At 52.2% G+C, this 12,698-nt stretch overlaps 1 protein-coding gene across 3 annotated transcripts in view; it reads left to right on the top strand.

Annotated features, from left to right (window-relative positions):
* The first annotated feature begins 1,289 nt into the window (after nucleotides 1-1,289).
* The window catches only part of DNAI1 (dynein axonemal intermediate chain 1), a 131,586-nt gene continuing 120,177 nt past the window's right edge, over nucleotides 1,290-12,698 (top strand). Inside the window, exons 1-11 of one of the 3 annotated variants that reach the window (XM_077281325.1) lie at nucleotides 1,290-1,416; nucleotides 3,465-3,521; nucleotides 6,088-6,156; nucleotides 6,421-6,519; nucleotides 7,243-7,323; nucleotides 7,482-7,608; nucleotides 7,790-7,854; nucleotides 8,229-8,357; nucleotides 8,463-8,522; nucleotides 8,609-8,740; nucleotides 8,828-8,912. In XM_077281325.1, coding sequence (XP_077137440.1) covers nucleotides 3,495-3,521; nucleotides 6,088-6,156; nucleotides 6,421-6,519; nucleotides 7,243-7,323; nucleotides 7,482-7,608; nucleotides 7,790-7,854; nucleotides 8,229-8,357; nucleotides 8,463-8,522; nucleotides 8,609-8,740; nucleotides 8,828-8,912 — 874 coding nt within the window. In that variant the 5' untranslated portion in view covers nucleotides 1,290-1,416; nucleotides 3,465-3,494. Of the gene's footprint in view, nucleotides 1,572-3,464; nucleotides 3,522-6,087; nucleotides 6,157-6,420; nucleotides 6,520-7,242; nucleotides 7,324-7,481; nucleotides 7,609-7,789; nucleotides 7,855-8,228; nucleotides 8,358-8,462; nucleotides 8,523-8,608; nucleotides 8,741-8,827; nucleotides 8,913-12,698 lie in introns of all 3 variants that reach the window. The other 2 variants (XM_077281326.1, XM_077281327.1) reach the window with 2 other exon arrangements.

The raw sequence follows: 12,698 nt of genomic DNA, 5'->3' as shown, positions 1-12,698 counted from the left end.
AAGCCCGACAGGTGTCTGCGACATTCTCAGTGTGGAAATTCCTATCCGGAGCTGGAAATGGAGCGATGATAGGCTCTCTCCAATAGCCAGGAATCTGCCGAACAGAGAGAGAAAAAATATAAATCAAAACAAAAATTTTTATGACTGGGGGTTTTGAAAAATAGAGAAAAAAAGAAAAACAAAAACAAAGAACATGGCTTTTAGAACAATAATATTTAGGACAGTATTTAAGCTAAACCAAAAAAAGGGGAAAATATTGCGTACATTGCAGAACAGTAAGAATTATGACCGGCGTTAATGTTCACATATTGCGCACCTTAGTGTCACCAGCAGACGTTCCTCAGCAGGACTCGCTCTATGGAGCTGGCTGTCCGTCCTGCTGAGGGCTCCTTGGACACGGTCCAGCAGTTCCATGAAGCAGTCTGGAGACATCCTCGTGTCCTCGCAGTATTTCTGTGGGTTTTCTCGGAGCTCAGTGTATAAGGAGTGGTGGGCTCCACGGCGCTGTCGTCGTTCCAGAATCGGGTGCTGCCAAAAGTGCCGACGCCGTCTTCTCTGCTTTTCTCTTTTCCGTTCTTGCTCACAAGCAAATGCAAAGGAAAGAAACAAGTCACATCCAAATCCACATTGTCCATGTGAAGATCCGTCAGGACACAGGAGCAAAATGTGCGGATTTCATCTGTCCAAGGGTTTATATAGGGAGATCCCAGGAGCCACGCCCATTTGGCATGGATTGTTCCAAGGAAATTCTTCTTGAAACAATGTTTCCATTCAAACACATGAGCATAAAAGAAAAAAAGCAAATGCATGAAAACGCGCATGTAAACGTTGCATTTTTTATGTGTCATGCGTCTGCCCACTGGGCCTCGTACACCAGTCAGGGCAATGGTGCCAAGATGCCCCTGTCTGGCAGGAAGCCTGCGGGGAAGTGATGGCGTCGGCGGCTCTGTGCTCGGTCTCTCCCGCTAACAGTGCAGCCACAGGCGGAGCGGCCCTCCGGGGATTTACCGGCCCCGCCAGATGGCCAGTCCGCCCTGCGCTGTACACACAGGTGGATGGTTAGCTCTCCTGTTACTGCCGCCATCCCCTCCCCGCACACAGGCTGCAGATGTCTCCCTCTCAGCACCGCTCTCCACCATCCACAGCCGGCAGCTGCCCGTTATACGGCGGTGAGTAGCGGACATGCGGGTCTGTCAGAGGAGAGGAGAAGACTGGGGGAGAACGGGAAAGAAGACCGAGCGTATAACGCCGTGTCCATGGTAACCGCTATCTCACCAATCAGGACGTACATGTCACATCACGTGATCATCGCCCCGCCCTCACGAGACGTCGTTTACCTTTTCATCTCGACAGCCGAGGCTCGCCGTATCCTAGCAACCAGGGATCAACTTCCGGCCAGCAGCGCAGCGGCTTCAGGTGAGAGGTCCTAGTTATATCGTGATATGTGAGGTTATATTGTGATATATCCCGCGGAATGTCGTGTAATCTGTGTATTATGTCTACATGGCTGTTATGTGTCTGCTGAGGAGGGCGCAGCAGTCTGTAGGCTCTCACCGCAGCCGAGTCCTGAGGTAGATATGGAGGGAGGGGTAGAGATAGAGATTCTCCAAACCTTCCCCCCCCCACTATACACAGCACCCCCCACTATACAGCACCCCCACTACACACAGCACCCCCCCACTACACACAGCACCCCCCCACTACACACAGCACCCCGCACTACACAGCGCCCCCACTACACACAGCACCCCCCCACTACACACAGCACCCCCCACTACACACAGCACCCCCCCACTACACACAACACCCCCCACTACACACAGCACCCCCCCACTACACAGCACCCCCACTACACACAGCACCCCCCACTACACACAGCACCCCCCCACTACACACAGCACCCCCCACTACACACAGCACCCCCCCACTACACAGCACCCCCACTACACACAGCACCCCCCACTACACACAGCACCCCCCCACTACACACAACACCCCCCACTACACACAGCACCCCCCCACTACACAGCACCCCCCCACTACACAGCACCCCCCCACTACACACAGCACCCCCCACTACACAGCGCCCCCACTACACACAACACCCCCCACTACACACAGCACCCCCCACTACACACAGCACCCCCCACTACACAGCACCCCCCACTACACAGCACCCCCCACTACACAGCACCCCCCACTACACACAGCACCCCCCACTACACACAGCACCCCCCCACTACACACAGCACCCCCCACTACACAGCGCCCCCACTACACACAACACCCCCCACTACACACAGCACCCCCCCACTACACACAGCACCCCCCACTACACACAGCACCCCCCCACTACACACAACACCCCCCACTACACAGCACCCCCCACTACACACAGCACCCCCCTCTACACAGCGCCCCCACTACACACAGCACCCCCCCACTACACACAGCACCCCCCCACTACACACAGCACCCCCCACTACACACAGCCCCCCCCCCCCCTACACCGGGAGCCCCCTGCGCCACCGGGAGCATCCTGCGCCACCGGGAGCATCCTGCACCACCGGGAGCACCCTGCGCCACCGAGAGCACCCTGCACCAATAGGAGCATCCTGCACCACCGAGAGCACCCTGCGTCACCGAGAGTACCCTGCGCCACCGGAGCATCCTGCACCACCGGGAGCACCCTGCGCCACCGAGAGCACCCTGCGCCACCAGGAGCATCCTGCGTCACCGAGAGCACCCTGCGCCACTAGGAGCACCCTGCGCCACCGAGAGCATCCTGCACCACCGGGAGCCCCCTGCGCCACCAGGAGCATCCTGCGCCTCCGGGAGCATCCTGCGCCACCGAGAGCACCCTGCGCCACCGAGAGCACCCTGCGTCTCCGAGAGCACCCTGCGCCACCAGGAGCATCCTGCGTCACCGAGAGCACCCTGCGCCACTAGGAGCACCCTGCGCCACCGAGAGCATCCTGCACCACCGGGAGCCACCTGCGCCACCAGGAGCATCCTGCGCCACCGAGAGCACCCTGCGCCACCGGGAGCATCCTGCGCCACCGAGAGCACCCTGCGCCACCGAGAGCCCCCTGCGCCACCGGAGCCCCCTGTGCCACCGGGAGCATCCTGCGCCACCGGAAGCATCCTGCACCACCGAGAGCATCCTGCACCACCAGGAGCATCCTGCACCACCAGGAGCACCCTTCGCCACCGGGAGCACCCTGCGCCATCGCTGTCTTGTGTGGTCAGAGGATACGAGCCCTCTATAGAGAGAGGTGGGCGCACTGCGGAGGGTCAATGAAGGGCTCACTGTTGTTGCTGTGACATCGCAGCACAGTACAAGTGGATGGCGTCATGTTTTTCTTTCTTTTGTGCTTTGGGGTGAAATCTCTGAAATGATCTGTCGTTCTAATAAATAACTAAAATAAAATCTCTGAAATATATTTTCTTCTTGTGTTTTTCAGATTTGTTTGCTGTATAGAGACTGACAGACCATGCCGACCAGAGCGAAGCAGGTAATGGTCAGTGTAGTGGCGGCAGCCAAATGTGCCGCATGGTGTCAGTGTGACCGGTATGGGCATACGCGGTGTATACTGCAGTCACCCCTCGCCTCCCCCGTCTGAGCTGTGTGTGCCCCACCACCATCGCCCTCTCTACTTATGTCTCCTCACCTTCTGTATTCACTTGAGTCCACATCTACAGTCCTGGCCAAAACTTCTGAGACTGACACACGTTTTGTTTTTCACATTTTGCCTCTTCAGTGTTTTCGCTCTTTTAGTCGGATGTTTCTCTGGTTACTGGTGGACAGTTATAAACATTTCATAAGTTTTTACACTTTTACTGACAAATCTATGACATTTTTGTGAGGCCTCAATATTCCCAACGCAGCCCCTTATTCTCCAGACTTCTGCCCTTCTCCCAGCCGATGGATATCGGCTTCTGGGCAGATCCTAACTGATGGCCGCTGTTCCTGCCTCATCAGAGCTCGGAGTTATCACAATTTCTGGGTTTTGACGCTTTTTGATGATTGACCGCAGGTTCTCAATGGGGAGTTTCCTGATATGAACCCAAAATGTCAATGTTCTGTTCACCCAGCCACTTAGTTCTCACTTTTTCTTGGTCTCCATCATGGAGGAAAAAAGCATCATCCCCACCTTGTCCTCGATCATGGGAGAAGTTGCTCTTGGAGGAGGTTTAAATCCCCTTCTTTATTCATGGCCGTGTTCTTAGATGAAGCTCTGAGTGAGCCCCCTCCATGGATGAGAAGCCCCACAAGATTGTGAATAAGGTCCCTTAATAGATGAAAAGCCTCCACATGTTGTGAGTGAGAAGCCCCCACACATTATAACTCCCCTCCATGGACAAGAAACACCTACACATGAGTGGTCTCGGGGCTTTACTGCCGACAGACACAGGACTCATGGCAGTGTCACCTTTCTCTTCTCCAGACAATCATTCTTTAATCCTTATCCTACCCCATTTGTGTCTCCACACTACTTCTTACCAGTGACTTTTGTTCTGCCTCCGCTGCTCCTGTCCCTCTCTTGTCTGTGTTCCCCTCATTACTTTACTGCCAATTCTTGTTCTGCCTCCCATGCTCCTGTCCCTCCCCTGTCTGTGTTCCCCTCATTACTTGTGATTCTTGTTCTGCCTCCCATGCTCCTGTCCCTACCCATCTGTGTCCTCCCCCTTATTACTTTACTGGTGACCCTTGTTCTACCTCCGCTGCTCCTGTCCCTCCTCCGTCTGTGTCCTTTTCCTCATTACTGGTGACTCTTGTTCTGCCTCCGCTGCTCCTGTCATTCACCCGTCTGTGTCCCCCCACTACTCTTTACAGCGGACTCTTCTGCCTCCGCAGGGCGCTGCTCCTGTCCCTCCTCCATCTATGTCCCCCCACTACGCTTTACAGCGGACTGTTCTGCCTCCGCAGGGCGCTGCTCCTGTCCCTCCTTCATCTATATCCCCCCACTACTCTTTACAGCGGACTCTTCTGCCTCCGCAGGGCGCTGCTCTTGTCCCTCCTCCATCTATGTCCCCCCACTTCTCTTTACAGCGGACTCTTCTGCCTCCGCAGGGCGCTGCTCTTGTCCCTCCTCCACCTATGTCCCCCCACTTCTCTTTACAGCGGACTCTTCTGCCTCCACAGGGCGCTGCTCCTGTCCCTCCTCCATCTATGTCCCCCCACGTCTCTTTACAGCGGACTCTTCTGTCTCCGCAGGGCGCTGCTCCTGTCGCTCCTCCATCTATGTCCCCCCCACTTCTCTTTACAGTGGACTCTTCTGTCTCTGCAGGGCGCTGCTCCTGTCCCTCCTCCATCTATGTCCCCCCACTTCTCTTTACAGTGGACTCTTCTGCCTCCGCAGGGCTCTGCTCCTGTCCCTCCTCTATCTATGTTCCCCGCACTACTCTTAACAGCGGACTCTTCTGCCTCTGCAGGGCGCTGCTCCTGTCCCTCCTCCATCTGTATCCCCCCACTACTCTTTACAGCTGACTCTTCTGCCTCCACAGGGCTCTGCTCCTGTCCCTTCTCCATCTATATCCCCCCACTACTCTTTACAATGGACTCTTCTGCCTCCGCAGTGTACTGCTCCTGTCCCTCCTCCTTCTATGTCCCCCCACTTCTCTTTACAGTGGACTCTTCTGCCTCCGCAGGGCGCTGCTCCTGTCCCTCCTCCATCTATATCCCCCCACTACTCTTTACAGCGGACTCTCCTGCCTCCGCAGGGCACTGCTCCTGTCTCTTCTCCATCTATGTCCCCCCCACTTCTCTTTACAGTGGACTCTTCTGCCTCCCCAGGGTGCTGCTCCTGTCTCTCCTCCATCTATGTCCCCCCACTCCTCTTTACAGCGGACTCTTCTGCCTCCACAGGGCGCTGCTCCTGTCCCATGCTCCATCTATATCCCCACACTACTCTTTACAGCGGACTCTTCTGCCTCCGCTGGGCTCTGCTCCTGTCCCTCCTTCATCTATGTCCCCCCACTTCTCTTTACAGCAGACTCTTCTGCCTCCACAGGGCGCTGCTACTGTCCCATGCTCCATCTATATCCCCCCACTACTCTTTTCAGCAGACTCTTCTGTCTCTGCAGGGTACTGCTCCTGTCCAGACTCAGAAGCCGAATGTCTCCAAGCCGATGAAGGCCATAACCAGGAGGAGGGTGAGGACAAGGACTATAGACTCATGTCCGGGGCTCTACATAGCCTATAGAAACTCGATACATGATTTGCAGTCCGTCTGTAAAGCGGTTATAATAGCATAACCAGACTGTTACAGAGATGGCGCCATTTCTGTCCATGGGTTGTTGCTAGTTGGGCATCTTCGCTTCATTGAAGTGAATGGGACTTGGCTGCAATATCACTAATAGCCTGGACTCCTCTTTGCCCAATTTCTGGCCCCCACTGATAAAGCCTTCATGTGTCAGGATGAAGATGACTCCACAGACATGGGGGACGGAGCGGACGAATGGACGCAGCCCAAGACCCTGGTGAAACCACCTGACCAGCTGGAGCTAACCGAGGCCGTGAGTATACATACTACTATATATATGTGTATGTACCTGGAGGAGCCACTATAGCCAGCCATACTATGGGGAGGAGATGTCACATGGGGGTCTCCGGACTGATTGCTCATGATGAGGGCAGTAGTCCAGGTGAGAAGTGATCAGGAGGTGGATTGTTGTGTTATCATAAGTAATAGTGCGGCCAGGACAAATACAGGAGATGCTCTCTGTATAGAGATAGCAGCAAGGACACCCAGCCGACTGCCTGCGGGGACACCCGGCTGACTGCCTGCGGGGACAAGCGGCCGACTGCCTGCGGGGACACCCGGCCGACTGCCTGCGGGGACACGCGGCCGACTGCCTGCGGGGACATGTGACTGACTGTCAGCACACACAGACATATATAAGGTCTATAGGTGGAGTATACTGCCTGTGCTCAGTATACACTGCCATCGGTACCACTGTCTATAGCACCATATTTCCACTGTGCCACCTGTACACTGTATACCATCACCTATACACTGTGTATGCCGCCACTTTTCCGCTGTACATGCTGCCTGTATACTGTGTATAAAGCCTTCCTATAAGCAGCGAGCAGCGTGCCCCTCGCCCCCTCATCAGAATCTTGGCAGGACGGCGTAGTTCCAGGATGCCCATATGCCCGGCTGCAGGACAGCACAGTGCCCAGCGGCAGGATGGTGCGGTGCCCGCATTCACCCCGAGCTCTATATTTCCTGTTTACAGGAGCTGAAGGAAGAATTCACCCGTATCCTGACCGCCAATAACCCGCACGCTCCGCAGAACATCGTCAGATACAGCTTCAGAGTGAGTAGTGGTGTAAAGTACAAAAATGTCTTTCTGGTGATCCGGAATGTGTGATAATCCGGCGCTCGGGGCTGTATCGTATAGCCTGGAGCCCACTCTCTATACAGTATATATAGGATACAGGTGTATACGCCGTTTATCTCCTCCGTTGTGTGCAGGAGCGAGCCTACAAGCCCATCAGCATCGTGGACCAGCTGGCCGTTCACTTCTCGCTGGACGGGAACATGTTACATAAAGACTCAGACGAGGCGCGGAGACAGCGGGCGAGGATGGGCGCCATTGACGGTAAGTGACCCACAGTGACAGGCATGGACAGGTGAGGTGACAGAGTACTGTCTGGCCATCCATGAAGATGCCGGCTGTCACCTCCCTGTCTGTCATCTACAGGTCTGTCTATAACTGTTGGCAATGGAGGGTCTGTCACCATGTATACATGTATAAACTCATCCTGCACCTCCCCCCACAGAGACCGGGCCGAGTGATGCCCCCGAGACGGGAGACAGGGAGGCGGACGGGAGAGCCGAGCCTGCGGTACTGTATATACATTAGGTTATATGCCCCCGGGGGGTGACCCCACTGCTCTGATACACCTCAGCTGCTGCAGAACCTCAGCATACGCCTCAGCTGCTGCAGAACCTCAGCATACGCCTCAGCTGCTGCAGAACCTCAGCATACACCTCAGCTGCTGCAGAACCTCAGCATACACCTCAGCTGCTGCAGAACCTCAGCATACGCCTCAGCTGCTGCAGAACCTCAGCATACACCTCAGCTGCTGCACAACCTCAGCATACGCCTCAGCTGCTGCAGAACCTCATCATACTCCTCAGCCGCTTCAGAACCTCATCATTCACCTCAGCTGCTGCAGAACCTCCACATTCACCTTCTACATGTCCTGTCATCCTCAGGGCGCTGTTGCTGCTGCTGATGGGGCTGAGGGTGAGGAACTTGTCACCAAAAGCAGAAAAGAGCGGAGATTAACCAACCAGTTCAACTTCAGCGAGAGAGCGTCACAGACGTACAACAACCCCCAGCGGGTAAAGTCAGGTTATGTGTGACATGTTTGATGGGGGAGGGTAGGAGACCCCCCTCGTACACGGCACCACAAGGGTCTGAGCAGTGACCACATCGTTCTGTTCCAGGAAAGAGCATCGCAGACAGAACCACCGCCACGAGCCACGTTCTCCGGCACCGCCAATCAGGTACACGGTACTGACGTGTGTGTGCAGACAGTGTGCCCGGCTGCACCCGGGGCACACAGTGTCAGTGTCGCGCCTCCATCTTTCAGTGGGAGATCTATGATGCTTACATTGCGGAGCTACAGAAGCAGGAGAAGCTGAAGGAGAAGCAGAAAGCCCCTGCGTCCAAGAAGGAGGATGAGCTCCAGTCCAGGCGGAGGGTGCCCACCTCCGAGTCTCAGGTGAGACCCCGAGGATCCCCATAACAGGACAGGGGTCATACTCCTCCTTATATAACTGAGTCGTCTCAATGTCTTGTACTGGAGCAGAGCGATGACATCAGCAAGGTGGAGAAATCCAGCAAAATCATGGAGCGGATGGTGAACCAGAACACATTCGATGATGTTACACAAGGTGAGAAGTGTGAGATGTATGTACAGTGGGTACGGAAAGTATTCAGACCCCTTTACATTGTTCTCTCTTTGTTTCATTGCAGCCATTTGGTAAATTCTATAAAGTTCATTTTTTCTCATTAATGTACACTCTGCACCCCATATTTACTGAAAAAAACAGAAATGTAGAAATTTTTGCGAATTTATTAAATAAGAAAAACTGAAATATCCCATGGTCATAAGTCTTCAGCCCCTTTGCTCAGTATGGAGTAGAAGCCCCTTTTGAGCTAGTGCAGCCAGGAGTCTTCTTGGGAAGGATACAACAAGTTTTTCCCCCCTGGATTTGGGGATCCTCGGCCATTCTTCCTTGCAGATCCTCTCCAGTTCCGTCAGGTTGGATGGTGAACGTTGGTGGACGCCATTTTCAGGTCTCCAGAGATACTCAGTTGGGTTTAGGTCAGGGCTCTGGCTGGGCCAGTCAAGAATGGTCACAGAGTTGTTCTGAAGCCACTCCTTTGTTATTTTAGCTGTGTGCTTAGGGTCATTGTCTTGTTGGAAGGTGAACCTTCGGCAAAGTCTGAGGTCCAGAGCATTCTGGAAGAGGTTTTCATCCAATATATCTCTGTACTTGGCCTCATTCATGTTTCCTTCAATGACAACCAGTCGTCCTGTCCCTGCAACTGAAAAACACCCCATAGCATGATGCTGCCTCCACCATGATTCACTGTTGGGATTGTATTGGGCAGGTGATGAGCAGTGCCTGGTTTTCTCCACACATACTGCTTAGAATTATCACCAAAAAGGTCTATCTCCGTCTCATCAGACCAGAGAATCTTATTTCTCATAGTCTGGGAGTCCTTCATGTGTTTTTTAGCAAACTCTGTGTGGGCTTTCATATGTCTTGCACTGAGGAGAGGCTTCCGTCGGGCCACTCTGCCATAAAGGCCTGATTGGTGGAGGGCTGCAGTGATAGTTGACTTTGTGGAACTTTCTCCCATCTCCCTACTGCATCTCTGGAGCTCAGTCACAATGATCTTGGGGTTCTTCTTTACCTCTCACCAAGGCTCTTCTCCCACGATTGCTCAGTTTGGCTGGACGGCCAGGTCTAGGAAGACTTCTGGTGGTCCCAAACTTCTTCCATTTAAGGATTATGGAGGCCACTGTGCTCTTAGGAATAGAAAAAACCCAAAATGAAAGAAAACAAAATACTGTACATCCACATACTCACAACCACTGTGGGGGAGTCTATCGGGATGACATATTTAAATAAAGGGAAAGGGGGACACTCCTCTAGTCAATATTCTAAAGCGGAAAAAATGGAGTTCATGTCCACGATTAGTTAAATAGTTTATTATTCAGTTACAAAATACAACATTTTATGATTGACTTGAATAAAAATAGAACAATTAGACAAAAATGGCTATAGCACAGACCAAAAACGATGCAGCACACGGGCTGATGCCAGGTATAAATCAATTATATGCACAGTGCAAAATCAACATGTAGGTAAATAAACCGGGGGAGCTTCTGAAAAAGTGCAAAGTGATTGATTGAGCCCTGTACACTGACTCATCACATGTATCAGCCTACCCACAACCCCGGATGCTTACCCACATTGAGACACCAGGACCGAGCCGCACCGTAGCCCCGTAGGGTAAGCATCCGGGGTTGTGGGTAGGCTGATACATGTGATGAGTCAGTGTACAGGGCTCAATCAATCACTTTGCACTTTTTCAGAAGCTCCCCCGGTTTATTTACCTACATGTTGATTTTGCACTGTGCATATAATTAATTTATACCTGGCATCAGCCCATGCGCTGCATCGTTTTTGGTCTGTGCTATAGCCATTTTTGTCTAATTGTTCTATTTTTATTCAAGTCAATCATAAAATGTTGTATTTTGTAACTGAATAATAAACTATTTAACTATTCGTGGACATGAACTCCATTTTTTCCGCTTTAGAATGTGCTCTTAGGAACCCTGAGTACTGCAGAAAATTCTTCTGTAACCTTGGCCAGATCTGTGCCTTGCCACAATTCTGTCTCTGAGCTCCTTGGCCAGTTCCTTTGACCTCATGATTCTCATTTGGTCTGACATGCACTGTGAGCTGTGAGGTCTTATATAGACAGGTGTGCGCCTTTCCAAATCAAGTCCTATCAGTTTAATTAAACACAGCTGGACTCCAATGACGGAGTAGAACCATCTCAGGCCCCTTTCACACGTCCGTGTCTCCAGTACGTGTGGTGACAATTTTCACACTTACCGGAGACGCATACACACGTAGACCCATTCTAATGAATGGGTCTGTGCACATGTCAGTGTGTTTCCACAGACCGTGTCCGTGGGCAAAACACGCTTACATGTCCGATTTTTGCCGTCAGCACGGACGGCAAAACGTCCCGCACACGGAGAACACACATTGATGTCCTCCGTGTGACACGCATCGGCACTAGGGAAGAAACGCTACAGTAAGCACTGTTCCCCGGTGGCTGATGCTGAAGCCAGCTGTCCTCATTCTCCCCTGCTCGGCCGGCGAGCAGAGGAGAATGATGAGAGTTATATTAAAGTCCGAACGACAGCAGGTGGGGGCTTTTGGGACTCTTACCCCCATCATCCGACACCTGCTGCCGCTAATAACAGTGACAGTAGGTGTGGATTATCGGAGTATTCCACAGCCACCGGCTGCGATCATTCAGAAATAAATGAATGATAAACGTGATGAGGGTTCCCCCTATTTTATTGAACCAACCAGACAAAACTCACAGCTGGGGGCTGCAACGATCAGCTGTCAGCTTCTACACGGTTGGTTATCAAGAATAGAGGGGTCCCCACACAGTTTTTTTAATTATTTAAAAATAAATAATTAGAAACACTGGTGTGGGACCCCCCCTTCATTTTTGACAACCAACCTTGCTAAAGCTCACAGCTGGGGGCTTCTATTTTCAGACTGGTAAGGGGCCATTGATATAGGCCCCCAGCCTAAAACAGCCCGCTGCTGCCCAGAAAAAGGTACATCTATTAGGTACACCTTTTCTGGCACTTTCCACGGCTCTTCCCAGTTGCCCTGTAGCGGTGGCAAGTGGGGTAAAATTTGCTGGGTTGATGTCACCTTTCGGGTGACATCAAGCCCACGGCTTAGTAATGGAGAGGTGTCTCTAAGACACCCATCCATTGCTAATCCTATAGTTGTAATGTTAAATAAAGACATGGCCAGAATAAAGCCTTTTATTTGAAAAAAATACACAGACACCTTTAATGTTCTAAATTAAACCATACTTACTGCCACGCCTAATTCCCCGACGCCCTCGATTTCCTGTAAAAAAAAAAGTAAAGCATCATTCACCAGCGGACACATCATCACGTCCGGGCTGAACTGAGGTGACCTCTGGACCGTGGGAAAAAGCCGGTGATTATGTCACCGCTGGTGAATGATGCTGTGCTCTCTGCAGCTCATTCACCGGTGGTTTTCTGCCGGGACGGTCATATCTTGGCACCGTCCTGGTTGAAAACCATTTAGCCCCCAGACTTGGATTACAGCGTGGGACACAACTACGGACAGGTATGGAATATTGTTGGTTTATTATTTAACTTTTATTACAGGAGCTCGAGGGCGTCGGGGAATTAGGCGTTGCAGTAAGTAAGGTTTAATTTAGAACATTAAAGGTGTCTGTGTATTTTTTTCAAATAAAATAATTTATTCTGGCCGTGTCTTTATTTAACATTACAACTATAGGATTAGCAATGGATGGACGTCTTATAGACGCCTCTCTATTACTAAGCCGTGGGATGGATGTCACCTGAAAGGTGA

This window comes from Ranitomeya variabilis, chromosome 1, assembly GCF_051348905.1.
Source record: "Ranitomeya variabilis isolate aRanVar5 chromosome 1, aRanVar5.hap1, whole genome shotgun sequence".
NCBI lineage: Eukaryota > Metazoa > Chordata > Amphibia > Anura > Dendrobatidae > Ranitomeya > Ranitomeya variabilis.
This window is presented reverse-complemented; position numbering and strand designations above follow the sequence as displayed.